The 19088-nt window shown below is 37.0% G+C and overlaps 2 protein-coding genes across 2 annotated transcripts; one reads left to right on the forward strand and one right to left on the reverse strand.

Moving 5' to 3' along the window:
- Window positions 1-769: 769 nt before the first annotated feature.
- LOC126614125 (uncharacterized) lies at window positions 770-4588 on the reverse strand. Its single transcript, XM_050281757.1, has 8 exons — window positions 4306-4588; window positions 4029-4102; window positions 3496-3576; window positions 2988-3072; window positions 2622-2719; window positions 2371-2458; window positions 1516-1864; window positions 770-1159 (listed from the first exon to the last, which is right to left on the reverse strand). Exons 1-8 carry the CDS (start codon window positions 4558-4560, stop codon window positions 906-908), a joined length of 1284 nt encoding a protein of 427 aa, XP_050137714.1. The 5' UTR covers window positions 4561-4588; the 3' UTR covers window positions 770-905.
- Window positions 4589-16472: 11884 nt separating this feature from the next.
- Window positions 16473-17348, forward strand: LOC126613941 (histone H1-like). The gene is given in 3 exon segments (XM_050281555.1): window positions 16473-16966; window positions 16968-17121; window positions 17289-17348. Coding segments are annotated over 3 exon segments (708 nt in total).
- Window positions 17349-19088: the final 1740 nt, after the last annotated feature.

The raw sequence follows: 19088 nt of genomic DNA on the forward strand, positions 1-19088 counted from the left end.
TGCATGGAAGATAATCTTTTAACCCACCACGTTGGCTCTCAAACCAGTCGCATAGCAATTTGAACTGACATTGATCTCCTTTGCTTCCAAAATTATACTTAAGATAATTACTACGAAAATCCAATAGTAATATCTAGAAAAATATGAAATCCAACGGTTTAGAACCCATTCATTCAACGACCTTGATTATTCGGGCCGATAGTGTAAAATCGGGTCCAAACAAGTTGTCATGTTGCTTGTTCGACCAAAATGGATGGAAAATTAGATGAAATATTTTAAAATCTAGCATTAGGGGGAGAATTGCCTATTTATAAAAGTTTAGGGAGATAATCGGCTAAAATTAAATCTCAAGAGAAAAATTGGCTAATTATAAAAGTTTAGAAAGATAGTTGGCTAAAATTAAAGTTCATGGAAGAAATTAACACCTCTATATAAGTTTGGAGAGCAAATCGACAAATAAGCCAAAATTAAAACACATGACAAGTTTGGTAATGGGTTTTAACTTCCGACACTCTAAATTAAAAGTGAAATTCACTATCCTTTTGATCTATAAACTTAATCGTCCAACCAACCAATGGCGCCCAAAAAGAAAGGAAAAAACCAAGCTCGATCTATTAGATGTAGCTTCTAAAATATTCGGGCAGTTTGGTTTGGTTCACGGAATGAACATTTTTTTATTTTTCTTTCAAATAACGCCACCGCGTTCCCTCCCCGTCTCGGCATCCATATCAAAAAAAGTTCCCATGACCTTCGAAGAACGAAACATAAATGATGGATCGAATTCTTGAAATGTGTTATATTTCTTCAAATTATTGTCACCCCTAACAAAAACTTTGTTAGAATGAGCACATGCTCAAAATGAAAAAAATAGGTTGCAGGTAGTAGAAGATCAAATGAGGACTGGTTTACAGAAGATCGAAAAAGAAATCCAGACCTTGCCCAATTTCCCATATCGAGATGCCGCATCCCCAGTAGCGACCTACCTCTAGCCTCACGGAAATTGACATTGGTGACGGATAGAACACGGCGTGGTAGTTATTTTCATCATCGGAGTAATAGAACAAATGTTCTGCACTGTTCTTTTCCCATTGCAACTGGGGCTTGTGCTTCTCCAACAAGGACAGGTAATCCCTTCCAGTGATAGCACCACCACCCGGACCTGCATTTTCGATAACATTAAAGCACTCTCCCTAAGATGAGGAACTGCTACAGAATTCATTCACGTTCAAGATATATAAAAAAACTCCAAGAGATGTCCTCGTAAATGAATTAACAAGGAGTTGGAAAGTCGGAGACAATAACAGACAGATACTTAGATAAACTACTCAAATGTACGATGTTAAGATGATCAATCCAGACCGCGTAAAGTTGTCATACAAGAATTGGTAAGTTTATTTATTCACCTAAGTTCACTCCCCATGGGTTATAACGAACAAGAAATCATAAATCAGATAGAGATTTTCCAATGGCAATCAACAGCAAAAATTGTACAAAGAGGAAGAACCAGAAAAATACCTCCTTTGAGGAGGAAATCATTGCCGTAGAAATTGATGCCAAGAAATATTCTGCGAGCTCGAGCACAATCTTCATCGGTACCAAGGAGCAGCCACAGGGTGGAATGAATCCACTTCAAAGGTGCATTGGGACCTGGATTATGGGGCCCAGAGAAATCATACGTCATAAGTGAGAACCCATCCACAGCATCATCCAAGCTCCGAAGATCTTTTGGTCCAAAATCATGCGGTTGGAGCTTCTCTGATTGTGGTGGACCTATAACATAGACTAATTGCAACCGTTGCTTATCATTCTTCTCTAAGCTCACACCATGTAGTGCATCTCCAAGCTCTTTAATAAACTGCAATGCCTGCGCAGAACAACAAAGATCCACAGATGTTATATAATTTGAGGAGAAAATATATGGTATCACTTTCTAGAAAACAGCACCAACGAATAGCCACAAACTAAGTTCAATAGGAAACATCTACACCTCCGAACAATAATGACTTTCAGCAAACTTGGATTTAGGTATGAAAAAGGCAAGTGCTTGCTGTATTTGGTAACAAAGTGACTCCGATTCAAAGATTTCATAAGCAGGCTAATACAATTTTGTATATCCTTCTTCTTTGTATTGAGGCAAATATAATAAACAGTTGCTTCTCCAAATAGCAAATGAAGTTCGAATTTGGAATATTGCAGTTACAGTTGTTCGAAGTCCTGACACTTCAAAATAGGTGAAACTTATATACTTAACTTGTGAAAAGTAGAAAAGTATTTTGAACAGACAACAAACAGAAGTTTTCCCAAATTCCGCATGAAAAATTAGTATTATCATCATTTGCCTAGTTGGATCATGAAAAATTAGCACATTACCATATTCCGCATGCTTGGATCATGCAAAATTCTGAACGCTGCCCACCTTGACCAAGATTCCAGTACAATACCATCATATCCCATCTCCCTGATCAAAGAAAAAGCCCCCCCCACAAAATTAGTACTTTATCTGCATTCGATTTAAAGAAAAATGACCAAAGTTTTGGTACAGACTGCATAAATCATTAAATATCTTATTAAAACAAACAAACATACAAACAAACAAAAAGTAGTCAAGATCGGAGGCATACTTGCACTCGTTCACTATAAGATTAATAGCTTTACTCCTCTGCTTCTTCTTTGTAAGGAGCTCTGCTGGAAATGCTTCCAGAACGACTCTAGGCAATACCTACATTATAGAGGTGTGCTACAGGTGAGACTACTATCAATCCAGATCGAAAGTGTGCCTCAACTGCATATTAAAGCACAGGAAATTTATCTACAACTTAGCAAAAAGAATTTAAATTGTTTCTAAGTTGACGAACTGTTGAAAAGACCTCTCATATTTTATTCCATGACTTCCCAGATTCGATTGTGAACATTTGATGTCACAGCTGTTCAATATTAATCAAATACGAAAAGTAGTGAGAAGGGGGTTAAAGAGTTCTTCTTCGTACCCTAGCATCGCCTGCAATCCTAATCTCTGAGATCCATCCTGTATCAGCATTATGCCTACCTTCCAGAATTAAGCTATTGCCTTGGCTGTTGACAAAATGAGTGAAATACTGAAAACTTATCCACAAATAAAATAGCAACACAAATCTTAATTATCGCTTAATCTTCATAAATCTACAACTTACTAAATCTTAATAGATATTCCTACTACTTCTTGAGGTTGACGGTCATAAATGAGAGCATCAATTACCATCCCCCCAACACCCCACAACAAAAAAGTAATCATAACGGTAAGTTTGATTCGGCTCCAAATTTATTTAGCAGACGGTTCTAATCTAGAGTCTTGAAAAAAGACACCTCAATGGTCACGTCTATAAGCAAATAACTAAGCAGAGTTTTGACAGTTACCATCTGCTTATTTGGGCAGTGATAACTCTTTAAAAACATGGTGCAAAACAGAACCCCAACTACTCATATCACTTTCTCCAACAACGAAAACAGGGAGCATACCTCTTTAAGTCGTACCAAATTGGAGATAAATGAGTAAACTTGGAGTTGAACCTTTTTGCCATATCATAGCCCTTGGAATTCCTGTATAATTTGAAATATGAGGAGTTCACAAAAATTTCAAGCTAAGTAATGCAAATACGTCTAAATATGATTATATGAGCAACCAAGCTAAATAAATTACTAACCAAATACTTGGTTATTATACAACAACAAACTTTAAAACGAAAAACCATTACATAACCATATCAGATCCACCAAGCTATGTTAAACCAAAAGACCAGCACTTTGTACCGAAGACTGACTAATGGACCGGTTCAGACTCCGCTACATTCTTTACCATAATTCCGTTACCAAATGAATCCCCCAAATTTTACATATACTTGGATGCCAAGTCCTTTTTTTTTTTTTCTTCTCATATTCGAAACATTAACTAAAATTCTCGTTGTATTTCGTTCAAATCCAAACAGTGTATTAGAAACCAATACAATCCCATAATTTATTTATAGCCAAACAGATCGTAAGACATGACATACCATGGAGTAATGTAGGCCAATACAGGATATTCAAAGTGCCTCCTACTCGTATTTTCGGAAACCTTTCCATTTTCCTGAATTTTTTCAAAACACTTCATCAATAAAAACACAGTAAGATCATAAAATTGGTATAAACACTAAAGTTTCTTATCATTTCTTGCATTTCGCTATAACTTCCATTTGTCTTAATTTTCCCGCATTTTCCCGGCAACCAAACAGGCCAAATGCAGAACACAATAAATAATCTGGTTAAAGAATCAGTATGGAGGGTACTTGCAGTGAGGATCTCTTGGTAATTCACATCACGCTTCACGATTCCTCGCTCGTGGACGGGGTAGGAATCCGCCAGGTTCGCCGTCGGAGCATATTTGATGCGGTACGCGAGCACGCCGGTCGATACAGCGACGCAGAAGAAGAGAAATGCGGTGATTGTGTGCTGCCGGATTGCGCCGCAGAACTGGTCCGGCGGTTCGACTCGATCGTAGCCGCGTTTCGCACTCGGGGCGACTCGGCGCTCTCTTTTCTTGGCCATTTTTATGTCGAAAGGCGGGGAATGTTTAACGGACTTTTACAGACACACGAGAAAGATTGACGTTAAATGACATGTCGTTGTTTACGCGGTCGTCTAGGTACAAGAAAACGTCATGTCGTTGGAGTTTAATTCCTCCCCATTAGTGACTTGTATTTCAAGTTTGAGTTAATTGAAAATTTGATCCCTTCAATAGATTAGTCACTTAGTTCTACGGTCCATAGTATTTTTCTTCATTTATAAGTGAGTGATCTTAGGTTCGAATCTTATAGATGACTAATTCAATACCAAATTAGATTGTCTATTGTGTGGTTTAATCGAACTCTTCCCCTTAATGTAAAATATAAAAAATAAAAAAATAAAAAGTTGGATTCAGTTTGGTACTCAAACTTCTTTTCATCCCAAGTTGATATCTGGTCTTGTAAAATATGTGAGGATGATAGTGATGTAAGTTATTAAATTAGGTGATATTGGTGGTACGAAAATTAATTACAGGCATTAAATTTAAGGAAAACTAATGAAAATGATTTGAAAACTTTGAGTTTTAACAAAAATGACAAAATAAAGGGTAAAGTGAATAGTACCATGATTGACTTTTTAGTGTAAAAATGTGATTTTTCGTTAAAGTGAACAGTAGTGGGTACTTTTCTTTAAAGTTCCCTTAAATTTAAGAAAATGCTATCCGCACCCTTATCCATGTTAAAACATTCGAGCACCTTCTCTATGTACCTTCTTTGTGACAAACCTAACAATCCTCTATCTTTGTCACGACTGATCTTAATACCAAGCACACACTTAGCTTCTGTCATGTCAGACATTATGACATGCCCTGATCCCGATATCCTCCAAAGATCAAGATAGACACGTGTTGGACAACACCCGAAAATGACGAAGCCGCTTTAACATGTGTGCAAGTTATGAAGAAAAAACTAACGTAAATAAAATAAGTGAATTTAAATATAATGAAAATGTGCAAATGCAGGAACGTGTTTAAAGCATACAACTAATTAAGAAAAGTGTGAAAGGAATATTACGAAATAAATGAGATTACAAAGAAAAGAGAAAATGGGTCCTACACCGAGAGGACTCGAAGATATCGATGCGGGAATGCCTTGACACCAGGATTGTACGCCTCGATTCTAAATCCTAAAGGGGGACGCAAAACAAAAAGATGAGTGGACCAAAGTTTATTATTATAATAAAACATAATTATTTAAAATAATAAGATAATGGGTAAAAGACTGTTTACTACCATCATGTTTCATGGTTTTCAACATTTAGTACATCAAGTTTTTTTCGTCTCAGAATCATACCTAAAGTGTAAATTTTGGGACAGTCTCATACATCCGTTAGTCAAACTGTTAAATGTGCCGTTAATTGTGACGTGTCGCCCATGTGGACAATGACTGGGCGCCACGTGTCAGCCACGTTTTTCTTTTTTTCTTTTTGTTTCTTCTTCTTTCTTCTTCTTCTTCTTCTTCTTCTTCTTTCTTCTTTCTTCTTCTTCTTCTTCTTCTTCTTTCTTCTTCTTCTTCTTCTTCTTCTTCTTCTTCTTCTTCTTCTTCTTCTTCTTCTTCTTCTTCTTCTTCTTCTTCTTCTTCTTCTTCTCTGCAACTTTTTTTTTTCTTCCTCCTTGTCCTTCTTCCTTCTTCCTTCCTTCTTCTTCCTTCTCCTTCTTCCTTCTTCTTCCTTCTCCCTTCTCCCTTCTCCTTCTCCTTCATCCGAATCTAGGGAAGTTTTTTTTTTTTTTTTTCTTCTTCCTCCTTCTTCCTCCTTCTTCCTTCTTCCTTCTCCTTCCTCCTTCTTCCTTCTTCCTTCTTCCTTCTTCTTCTTCTTCTTCTTCTTCTTCTTCTCTGCAACTTCTTCTTCTTCTTCTCTGCAACCTTTTTTTTTCCTCCTTGTCCTTCTTCCTTCCTCCTTCTTCTTTCTTCTTCTTCCTCCTTCTCCCTTCTCCCTTCTCCCTTCTCCTTCTCCTTCCTTCGAATCTAGGGAAGTTTTTTTTTTTTTTTTTTTTTCTTCCTCCTTCCTTCTTCCTCCTTCCTCCTTCTTCCTCCGGTTTTTTTTTCTCCTTCTTCCTCCTTCTTTCTCCTTCCTTCTTCTTCCTTCCTTTTCATCTTCTTCTTCTTCTTCTTCCTCCGAATCTGCCCAGATTCGGCTTTCTTTTTTTTTTTTTTTCTTCTTTTTTCATTTTTCTTCTTCTTCTTCTTCTTCTTCTTCCTCCGACTGCAACTTCTTTTTTTTCTTCTTTCTTCTTCTTCCTCCTTCTTCCTCCTTCTTCCTTCACCTTCTTCTCCTTCTTCCTTCTTCCTTCTTCTTCATCTTCCTCAAAAAAAAAAAAAAAAAAAAAAAAAACCTTCATCTTCCCCAGATTCGGAGGAAGAAGAAGAAAGAAGGAAGAAGGAGAAGAAGGAAGAAGGAGAAGAAGGGGAAGGAAGAAGGAGAAGAAGGGGAAGGAAGAAGGAAGAAGGAAGGAGGAAGGAGGAAGGAAGAAGGATAAGAAGAAGGAAGAAAAAAAAAAAAACCGAATCTGGGCAGATTCGGAGGAAGAAGAAGAAGAAGAAGAGGAAGGAAGAAGGAGGAAGGAGAAGGAAGAAGGAAGAAGGAGGAAGGAGGAGGAAGAAGGAAAAAAAAAAAAAAAACTTCCCCAGATTCGGAGGAAGAAGAAGGAGAAGGAGAAGGGAGAAGGAAGAAAGAGAAGAAGGGGAAGGAAGAAGGAGGAAGGAAGAAGGAGAAGGAGGAAGGAAAAAAAAATTGCAGTCGGAGGAAGAAAGAAGAAAGAAGAAAGAAGAAAAAAAACACGTGGCTAACACGTGGCGCCCAGTCATTGTTCACATGGGCATCACGTCACAATTAAAGGCACATTTAACAGTTTGACTAACGGATGTATGAGACTGTCCCAAAATTTACACTTTAGGTATGACTATGAGACGAAAAAAACTTGATGTACTAAATGTTGAAAACCTTGAAACATGAGGGTAGTAAACAGTCTTTTACCCTAAGATAATATTACAATATCTAAAATAGTAATTTTCAAAGGTATCTTTTGGATTCATAGTTTCGTAACGTCTCCGTCCACCTACGTGTTCATAAAGTCGAGCACTACAAGGATATACTAATAGAATGAGTCATACGTCGCACGATAAGATGGTCAACGAAAATGAACATCCTCGCCTCTAAAGGTATTTTTGTAAATTCACACTTTTAAAATTATAAAAACTGTAAAATTAGGGACAGGTTATTACATATTACAAAATGTTTTGACAAAAACAACTTGTTCTCACATATCATTGCTAAATTACTCTCAGCCAGAAGTATGTCATCTACATAAAGCATGAGGATAACAAAGTTTCTTCCTCTGACTTTAAGATATATACACTCATCCAGCGGATTTTTCGTAAAACCTTAAGACTGTATCACTTGATCGACTTCAAAATGCCATTGCCTTGAAGCTTTTTTCAAACTATAAATTGATTTTTTTCAATTTATAGACCAACTTTCCTTTCCTTCTTGCACAAAACACTCAAGTTGATTCATGTAAATTCTCCAACCAAATAACCATTAAAAACGCAACCTTCACATCCATTTGATGCAAAAGCAAATTAAAGTGAGCAACAAGTGCCATAATGACTCTAAAAGAATCACTCGTTGAGACAAGTGAGAATGTCTCATTGTAGTCTTTTCTTTCCTTTTGAGTAAAGCCATTTGCAACCAAACAAGCTTTATATCTCTCAATCTCACCATCTGCCTTTCTTTTAGTTTCACAAACCCACATACAACCAATTGGTTTACATCTTGCAGGCAATTCAACTAGCTCCCACACTCCATTATCACTCATAGATTGCAATTCTGACTTCATTGTCTTCAACCAATCTTCATTATTTGAGTCCATTTGATCATGCATTTGAGTCTATTCCTCATCAAGGTTCTAAAAGGTGCCGAGCTCTAGTTGGGAGGTGGGTAAGGGCCTAGCGCCTAGGCGTCTAGGCGGAAGCCTAGGTGTTTATTTAGTTTTAATTAAATTTATTTATATAACATATAAATATCTACTTATACTTAAAGTAATACATAATTGTATTGGGATAAATCAATTCCAAAATATAGTGACATATATGTTATTTTTATAATAGAACATATTGAAAACATAGGAACAAGCATATAATGAATGTTCATCCAAGTATTCAGCAAACCTCTTACAATTTCTAGAAAAAATAAAATGCAAAATGGACATTATTTATTGTTTGTTTAAATGAGAGTTGCGACCTAGGCAGGTGCCTAAATAAGTCTAGGGGTGCCTAGGCAAGTCTATTTACCCGTTCTTAATTTTCAAATGAACTGGGGCAGTGGCTAGTTGGCCTAACACCTAGGCAACTTTAGGCGGGGATATTTAGAATAACGTTCTTCCTTGTTACTTGGACTACTGCAAGGAATAGTTTCTATGGTGAGGTTCTTGTTGACAATGACACGATTGTTGTTTTCTTCTGTTGAATCAAAATCATCTTCCAAGAACCTTGCGTTTCTGGTCTCAATGAATCTAGTAGTGTGATTTGGGCAGTAAAACTTGAAACCATTGGTTCTCTCATGTACTCATCATACTTCGTGCCATTTCAATTAAAATTCGATTTCTTCTCTCTGAAACATCATTTTGTTGTGGTGTATCAGGATTGGTGTATTGGGCAACAATACCTTCTTGTCTAGAAAACAATGCAAAATGGTCCTAAATTCCTACCACTTTCAATGTATCTGCCATAGTATTCTCTCCCTATCAGACATCACCACTTTAATTTTCAAATCCAATTTCTTTTCAACTTTAGCTTTGTAAATCTTGAATGCATAATCAAATTAGATAGACCAAGCTATGTTGGACCAAAAGAGCAGCACTTTCTACCAAGAAAGACCAATGAACTAGTTCAAACCCTACTACATTCTGTACTGTGATTCCAAGTGTGTCCGGTTACCAAATAAATCCTCAAATCTTACATATTTCAATTCCAAGTTCTTTGCTCTCTTATTTGAAATGTTAACTGACATTCTCATGTATAGTGGTCCCTATTTAAACAGTGAGTTAGATAATGGAATTTGAACGCCTAACGTTTAATTTTTAAGAGAAAATTACACATATCATGGAGGAAAGGCCAATACAGGATATGCAAAGTGCCTGCTACTTGAATTTTCTGAAACCCTAGGATTGTCGTGAATTTATCAAAACACATTATCAATAAAAACACTACAAGAACATAAACTTTTCTGTTTGGCAAATGAGAAAATTGTTAAATACACAATAAAAATTTATCATCACTACTAAATATAAGTCAAATACCAAAAGTAGGGTTGGTTGAGAAAATTGTTCTTCATATCAAGCATCTCTTGCCATTTTAACCTCTGAGATCCGCCACTTAGTACTACGGTCTAGTAGTATTCCTTTTCACTTATAAGTGAGAGGTCTTAAGTTCTGTTGATACACAAAATCGGTGAGACTTTGGAACAACATAAAGTGTTGAGTTTGTGACCTTCGTACGGTTACTCCAATCACCTATTGAGGATGAAATGTAAAGAGATAGAGAAAGGGAAGCAAACACAAGATGTACGTGGTTCACCCTAAGTTTGGCTACGTCCACGGGGTAGAGCAGTTCTCATTAATAATGAAGGGTTTACACAATACATAGGTTCAAGCATAATCATCATTAGTGGATTCTAATGATGAGTTTAAGTACAATAATGGCATTAGTTATTAATTGTAGGAGAATGGTCTTCTTTTAAAGTTGAGGAGAGTCTTCATCTTTTGTTCGCAGACGATGTGGGATTCTAGGAGCTTTATTCTAACATTGACACGTGTCGTGCTGTGATTGGCCTCTGGGTGGAGGAAAACTCTTGTGCTTCGGCAGGGGAGCCTCAACATGAACCCCTCAGTGGGTCCTTAAAGGTATGAAGTTGACCGGTGCTTTGTAGTTTCAAGATTGGTCAAGTATGGTACAAACAGCCACTCAGTACTACGATCTAGTGGTATTCCTCTTTACTTGGAAGTGAGAGGTCTTAAGTTCGAATCTCGTGGATGGCGAATTCGATACCAAATTAGGTTGCCCATTGTGTGGCTTTGCCGAACTCTCCCTTCAGTTAGTGTAAAAATATCGATGTACTCCAAAAAAAAAAAGTATGGTACAAACAAGTTCGATTTTCTCCAAAGGCGAATTTAAACCACATTATTGCTAGACCGTTGTGAGGCTAAGCCCACCCTCTCTTTCCTTAATGTAGATAATGTCGATTGTTCTAAATAAAAAAATTTTAAAAAAAATAAAAACCACCTCCGTATGATGCCCACCTTACAGAGTTAATTAAGCAGTTCCTTCGCTGGTGACAAAAAGAATGAAATACTGGAAAATCATCCAGATATAAAATAGTTACTCAAGAAAGTAGCACTCGCCCTTATCATCATATAATTATCGACAGTATGTTGAAAAACACTAGGATTGTTCATGATTTAATTTTGCCTATAAGTATCCCACCATACGTGCCAAACTGTTCGCTCCTAAAATTTCCCATTGGCCTTATACGTAGGCCAAAAATTTACATCAACATGAATTTAAAGATTTCAAGTGTGCCACTACTATTTGCCGCTAGTAGACGGTGTTTGTGTGTGTGTGTGATGGCAATGGCGATTATTTTGCTAAAAAGCTTGAATTTGAGAAATATTGTTTTTGTGTCCCTTTCTTTCCACTTGCTCTATGCATAGTGCTCCATCAAACCCTAGCCTTCCCTTCTCCTCATCAAAATATATTCATTTGAAGTCTACTACCAAGAATGCCTCACAATCACATAATTTTCACCACAAAAACAGTTTGCCCATAATCACACTTTAACCCATAAGGCTACAACCCAAATATGATCAACTCCCACTTAAAACAAGGGTAATTCTATTCACACATTTCATTTTACTTTCCACACACCTTTGTTAATTTTTGTCCATTAATCTTCTTCCATTCACACAATCCAACCTTAAAAAATTAAGAGGGGTGTGTGAGAAAATGGATGTGTGGATATAGCACCACCCTAAAACAATGGGCTCCGGAAACCAAAGCTTTTAGACCCAATTTTTGTCATATTTTCAGTCCAAACAAATGAACCATTTAACATTTTCAGATGAATCAAACAAAGAATAAACACACACTTATTGGTCAATTGGTATGTAAATTCTTTTGCACGGTACGACTACGAGGTCTTCAAATGCACAGATGGAGGATAGTAGGTAGGGTTTCCTGGTGGTGAAGTACAATCCGAACATAACAAAATAATAATTAATCCAAGTAGATATTATACTTATACTCTTCACTTGTTTTGAGGTGAATAGATGGATGGTGAAGTAATCGATCCAAGCAGGTAGGAAACACCAGCAAAAATAATAATAATCTAAGCAGATAATACAATCCGAATGAAACAAAGAGATAATGAGGTGGACATATACAGTTGGTCCTTTTATTCTTATATAATCCTCCACTAACAGTTCTTGCTCTTGTTAATCAATTCATTAACTATAGTTAGCCGGTCTGAACTTTCAAGTGAAGTTTAGGAGTGAGATGCGGCACAAAGTGCAGCTTCTAAACATGTCATTTGGCATTGACGAAGAGGTGTGTAACAGCAAAGGATTCAAGAGGATTTGGAAGCTGGCTATGAGATGATATGTGATGAGGGAATCTAATAATAATCTTTTGGGTGAAGATCTAAGAATCATGTTTTCAAACCTTTGTGATTGGATGAAGAAACTTACAACTTTAAATTACTGGATGAAGAAACTTCTAACTTTTATATTCGTTTGTTGATTTAGTGTTGAATATATATGGGAAGGATGAGGAATAATAAATATGTATTTTTTTATGGTAGGAGATTGCGACCTAATAATGCAGAAAACCACTGCTTTATTATTCTTCAGTTCTCAGCTTATGGTGATTGATCATTTGCATTGGCTCTTAAGAGCCACTTATTTTTGTCCATTTGGTTTTCGGAGACCTTCGTGGGAATCCCTGAGGATCTCTTGTTATGCCACGCATATCAAGTGCAGCAAAAGTCCAACCCTTCATGGGAATCACTGAGAATCTCTTGTTCTGCCACACATTTGAAGTCAGCGCATGTCCCAATCCCACATTGCTCCATAGTCTATGTACAACTTCATCTCTTTTCTATCGCACGAAGAATTATTGTATGTGCCGATTATATTTATTATGTATCCCATATTATGTAGGATATGTGTCCTCCGTGCGTTCTGTTTAAGAAAAATTATATATAATTGGCACATACAATGTTACACATGTACAAGACTACAACCTATAAATATGCATGGCCGTAGCTCAAAATTCATAAAGACAAGAAGTATTTGCAGGGCACTTTATACATTAAGCTTTAAAGCACTGGTTGTTCCCTCCCCTTCAAGGGCTTCCGGCTTTTGCCATCTCAACGTCTCTACCATGATCCTGAGACATAGTCGGAGGCCATTGTCGGGGTATGGAACAAGACGTGCCTTGCTTCCACATATGGTCCGTTGTTGCTTGATCCAACTGTGGACAGACTCCGTCACGAGATCTTGCATGCACTTGACAATAATTTATCAAACGGTCGAAGTCTCCAGGGAGAGTGAACAGCAGTTCCTGCTTTCATGTAAGAGCTTCTCAATTCCCATTCTCCAATAATTATACTTTTTCAGTCGCTGCCCATTGGTCTTTTATCTTTTACCAAAATTTCTTAAGCTGTAAGCATGTTTCCTTAAGATAGATGGAAAAATAGTAAAAAATATAAAAGAAAACTTGAGATGTATAGGACCTTATGGTTCATACTAGATGTTCTTTGTTGCATAAACTCTTTAAAACATCTGCACTATATTTTCAGCATTGACGACATGCATGCTGAAGTAACTAATACTGTTAGAAAAGTTACCAATTAGGCAACGTATGACTACACCTAATTGTGCGAATTTTGGAAGGTAATAGTACTAAATTGGTGAAATTAAAAGCAAAGATGAGAAAGTTACATGGCACCAAAAGGCCCTTTAATCTATGTTTGTTCTTGTATTATAGGTGAGTAAATGCAGTTTTCAAAGAAACATTGTATTCAAATCATGTTTAATTTTGTAAAGCTATAAGACAGTCGTTGATCAAACAAAATGCTCCAATTTATATAACTATTGTTTTCGAACAATTTGAGAGAAACCAGCACGTTAGTGTACAATAGTACAAACAAACGATGGCGCACAATTTGGTACAAAATATCGTTAGGATATATATGATAGGGAGGACCTCTGATTTAAAAGTGGCTCAATTTTCGTTTTAGTTGTTTTCTAGTCTTTGAACTTTCATTCCAATTTTGATTTTTTCTACTGTAATTCTCCAACCTATTTCATCTCTATTTAGCAGTACATTTCTGTACACCAATTGGATGAAGTTAATTATTTTGAAGGGCTTGAAATCAAGTGTTTTGAGGATGTGTTAATTTGACGTCAAAAGGAGGGGGTGGCCGAAAGGGAGCTAGGGTCTAGAAAGGAGAGGGTGAGCGGCTAACAAGAAAAATAAACCATAAATACGAATTTAGATCCTCCGAATTTCTGTGTTCAGAGCAAATGGACCAAAGAATCCAGACCATCAATACTATTGATACCATGTAGGGATTTGATATAATTGGATAGATTTCATTGACAGGTTAACACCTTTATATATACAATGTGATATCGAGCAACAAAGTTTTAGAGTACAAGTAAAGGAATTACAGACGTAGAAGAATAAAAAAACTCACCAGAGCTGAAGTTGAAGAAAGTTAAGGTTCTATTATAAAATCAATTGATAATATGGGGAGTAACTCAATCTCTTATAAACCCTTACAATGTTTCTCCTGTTACCGATGTATGACTATTTTACCTTCACATCCTCACCCACTCCTCATGTATGGCGAATTTTCAAGTAAAAAACGTGAACAATACGAATTGGGTGAAGTGAAGCAGTGTGACTGTTCAGCTTCACATATGGGCCAACCTACTCTGATACTCGTGGGATACCCTTGAAAGATGAGTTTGCTTCTTTCTCGAATTTGGTTTCTTCTACTCGTCGGAGCTGTAATTTTGAGCCATAGCTTATCGAAGCTGTAGGTCATCATCGTCTGATGCCCGTCCTCGCACACATGATTTGTATCTCACTAGGCTTTATGATTAGTATTGGGGTTCATGCTGTACTAAAAAAAAAAAGATATTGGGGTTCATGTTCATTTGTTACCCTCAGCAATTAATTAATGGACGCTCCACATTCGGTGACTCTATGATGATATTGTTGAGATGAATCCTATACGACGACAAGAGAGATCTTACGTAAGCGTTGGGTTATTCTTTATATTGCCAATTGGTTTTATGTGAAACCTCAACATCATGGTATTAGAGAAAGTTATCCAATATATGAAGTCCAACGGCCACACGTACTCCACGTCACTTCAGTTGTTTCGTCCCCGTATCTAGCTCGAAAATATGTATTTGACTTGAATATTCCTCACATATGACGAGGCACCCACATTGATAAGAGAAAAGACATTATATAAGCTTATAAGTTAGGTTACTCTCCATATTACCAATTAGCAACACTACTACTTTGCTAATAAAACTAAAATGGAAACGAATCAAATTAATTGGTTTCACTAATTGATTTAGGTTATTATAGAAATTTACATTTTGCAGAGGGGTCTTTTGATCGTCGCCCATAACAATATTCCTACGACACATAGATTATGAACGGGCATCATTAAACTCCTTAAATCCATCTGGTATAGGGACGAGTTTGATGCATTTCATCACGTCGTTCTTTTTCCGGAAATGTATCTTGAGACTGGTATAATCTTCAATAATACTATTCACCGCCAAAAACAATATTCATACGAAAATCACTATTCACGCTGAAACTCGCCAATCTGAACTGCTCTTCCAATCCTACGTCATATTGAGATGTAAATTTCTGTGCATGTGCCCGCTAGGAGGTGCAACTAAATATGTAGAATGCACAGGTGAAGAAGGAATGGGTAAGGGTTTCATCCTTGACGAGTGGCTTCTAAATGAAACAAAAAGATAAGTCATTGAAGTAGATTATACTTCATACTCGTCACGTATCATGAAGTGAATAGATGGATCTGGTGAGGTAATCGATTTAAGCAGGTAGGGAAACACCAAAAAAATTACTAATAATCTAAAGAGATGATACGAAAGGGAATGAGGTGGACAAATACAATTGGTCATTAATTTTATTCTTGTGAAAGCCTCCATGAATAGTTCTTGCTCTTGTTAATCAATTAATTAACTATATATTAAGTTGGTCGGAACTTTGAAGTGAAGCTTAGGGGTGAGATGCGGCATAAGAGAAATGTTAAGGAGAATCAAAGTGAGATTCTTCATGGATTTTTTGTCACCTCATGTTTTTAGCACAATGTTTTATAATGTGCGTACATAAATTCACGATAAACTGTGAGGCACTATTCTAAAATCCACCGCCTAGCGCCGCCTATGAAGAAAGTTGGGGTTCCACCATAAAACTAATTGGCAAAAGAAATTGAGGTTCCTCCATAAAACCAATTGGCAATATGGGGAGTAGCCCAACCTCTTATAAACTCCTTGTAAGGTTTCTCCTTTCACCAATGTGGGACTCTTTTACTGTCACATTCTCACACGCCACCTCACGTGTGGTGAATTTTCAAACCAAACACGTGGACAACACAAATTAAGTGACGTGCAGCACATGTGGCCATTGGGCTTTACACGCGGGCCAACCTACTCTGATTATATGAAGAAAGTTGGGCTTCACACACGTACATTGCTGGTCGATCCAGATCTCTCTCCCCTCTTTCAAATTTCAGTCCTCTATTTCCCCTTTATTTCCATACACTAACCCTAAAATTCGAATTATCCTATGGCGACCAAAGAAGCCTCTGTGGTCGTCGCGACCAAGATGGTTGAGAATCCTCCTCCTGAGCCAGTTACCACCGATACCGCAGACGACAAACCGACGACAAAGGCCAGCAAGGCAAAGGAGCCCAAGGCGAAAAAGGCACCCGCTTCGAGGAAGCCTAGAAGTGCTCCGGTTCATCCTCTGTATGAAGAGATGGTTAAGGAAGCGATTGTGATGTTGAAGGAAATGACTGGTTCGAGCCAGTACACGATCACTAAGTACATCGAGGAGAAACATAACCAGCTGCCACCCAACTTCAAGAATCTTTTGCTTTTCCATTTGAAAAAGCTTGTGAGTTCTAATAAGATCGTCAAGGTCAAAAACTCCTTCAAGCTCCCGCCTGTGAAGTCATCGACTCCAAAGCCTGCTTCTCTGGTGAAGAAGAAGCCGACGTCCGCCGTTAAACTGAAGGCAAAAGTTGTTGCTGCGAAACCTAAGGGAAGGTAAAAGCCAGCTACCAAAGGCTGCTGCAACCAAGCCTAAGGCAAAACCCGCATCTAAGCCAAAAGCTATTGCTCTAACGCCCAAAGTGACTACTCCAACAAAGCCTAAGCATGATGCTAAGCCTAAAGCCCACGCCGCCAAGCCAAAAGATGTTGCCAAGCCTAATGTGGCTGCTCTAAAATCGAAGCCAATTGGTTTTATAATGGAACCTCAACTTCTTTATGGTATCAGAGCAGGTTGTCCCACGTGTGAAGCCAAACGGCCACACGTGTTCCATGTCACCCATTGTGCTATCCACATGTTAAGCTTGAAAATTCACCATACATGAAACAGTGTGTTGAGAATGAATCCCACATTGATGAGAGGAAGGACCTTGCATGGACTTCTAAGTAAGTTGGGCTACTCATCATATTGCCAATTGGTTTTATGGGGAGTAGCCCAACCTCTTATAATCTCATGCAAGGTTCCTCCTTCCATCTATGTGAGACTCATTCACAACAGCCTAGGCCCCGCCTAGGTGTTAGGCAGTTGATCACCACCCCGATTACTCCCTAAGCGTATGAAAATTAAGAAAGAGCACCTAGACCTGCTTAGGCATCTGCCTAAATGGCCTAGGCACTCGCCTAACCCACCAAGACCCGCCTAGGTCGCAACTTTCAGATAGACAGGAATTGTTAACTTTCATTTTGCATTTTATTTTTTTTCAATAAATTGTATGATACTTTTTCAAATACTTAGATGAACACATATCATATGCTTGTTTCTCATGTTTTCATTATGTTCTAGTACTTTATAATCTATATGTCATTTTATTTTTCAATTTATGTATCTCAATGAAATTATGTAATATTCAAGTATAAGTAGACATTTATTTATACAATATATAATAAATTACTCAAATCTGCCTAGGCCCCCTACTAGGCCCTAGTCCGCTGTCCGACTAGCGCTTAGCATTTTTTGGAACCTGAAGTGACAAAAAGTCCATACAAAATCTTTCTTTAAGCAAGTCTCCTTAGAATTTCGGACGGCACTAAGCGCAACTAGGTATATGATTGAGTGTGACGTGCACAAGTATAATTAGCTTGAAGAATATATACACACACACGTGAGCAAAGGGTCCTAGAAGATCTAGAAGTTGGTCATGAGATGATAAGTGATGAAGAGAATTTAATTAAGACTCTTTGGGGTGACAAATTGTCTTTATATTTATGTTTGTGATTTTTTAAGCAAGTAATTTCAATTCAAAATATTAGAGAGATTGTCAGGAATAATATCAATTTTACATGCTCTGACAATTTTAGAATTAAGTTCGAATTTGTACCATCTTAATGTTGGACAAAAAGAATAGAGAACGATGAGAGCTTTTTCCTTTTTTATGGTAGTAGATGCCTAAATACAGAAACCACTAATTTTTATTCTAGTGGCAACTGGAATATGAGTTCTGCTTTCTTAAGGTCTTTATTTTTAGGATCTATGATGACTAAATGTATATTAACTATAAGATTATATTAATTTATATTAAAAAACTTAAAATATTTAACAACTTAATAAAGGAAATTGGAATTGTAATTACTTGGTTAAAAAATAAATAAAATGTGAAAATTGAAAATTTTAGGTTGTGTCACTTGGCCCAATCTGGTGCATCTCAATTAAAAAAATTGAAAATCAATGGTCAAGATTTATCCACATGTAAAAAAAATGCAATTTTTTTCTTCAACATACTTAAACAAATTAATTAATTTTTTAACTAATCATGCTTGCTTGTAAATTGTAATGCATGTTTGTTTTTTTATTTAAAATTAATTTATTAGAGTTAAACAAAAAAATTTGTTTTCAAAAAACAAACTTACATGGTACACACATTCAAGGCATACAAAAAAATAATATTTTGTAAATAGTATTCGCTCTTGCTCTTCCTCGCCTTAAAATGGTGGTCTTGCACAAAGACATTTCAATGAATAGGAAGAGCAACTTCACAGTTCTTGTCCTTGCCTTCCTAAAACGGTTGGAGATATTCTAACCAACAAAGGTAATAACATATCAAGATCATCTCCTGAGCAGATGGAGAGGATCCTCCTGATCAAGCCCATCAGGCCATTCAATTTTTATCCAACGGCTATAATTATTATAACT

This window comes from Malus sylvestris, chromosome 1, assembly GCF_916048215.2.
Source record: "Malus sylvestris chromosome 1, drMalSylv7.2, whole genome shotgun sequence".
In the NCBI taxonomy this organism is placed as follows: Eukaryota; Viridiplantae; Streptophyta; class Magnoliopsida; order Rosales; family Rosaceae; genus Malus; species Malus sylvestris.

What these genes read in the sequence shown, in the direction of transcription:
- LOC126614125 (XM_050281757.1), bottom strand. Translation starts at nt 4,560, where the DNA reads ATGGCCAAGAAAAGAGAGCGCCGAGTCGCCCCGAGTGCGAAACGCGGC. An exon ending in CTTATAGTGAACGAGTGCAA is followed by an intron (nt 2,459 to 2,621) that starts GTATGCCTCCGA and finishes TTCTTTGATCAG; the next exon opens with GGAGATGGGATATGATGGTA. An exon ending in TGATTTCCTCCTCAAAGGAG is followed by an intron (nt 1,160 to 1,515) that starts GTATTTTTCTGG and finishes TCGAAAATGCAG; the next exon opens with GTCCGGGTGGTGGTGCTATC.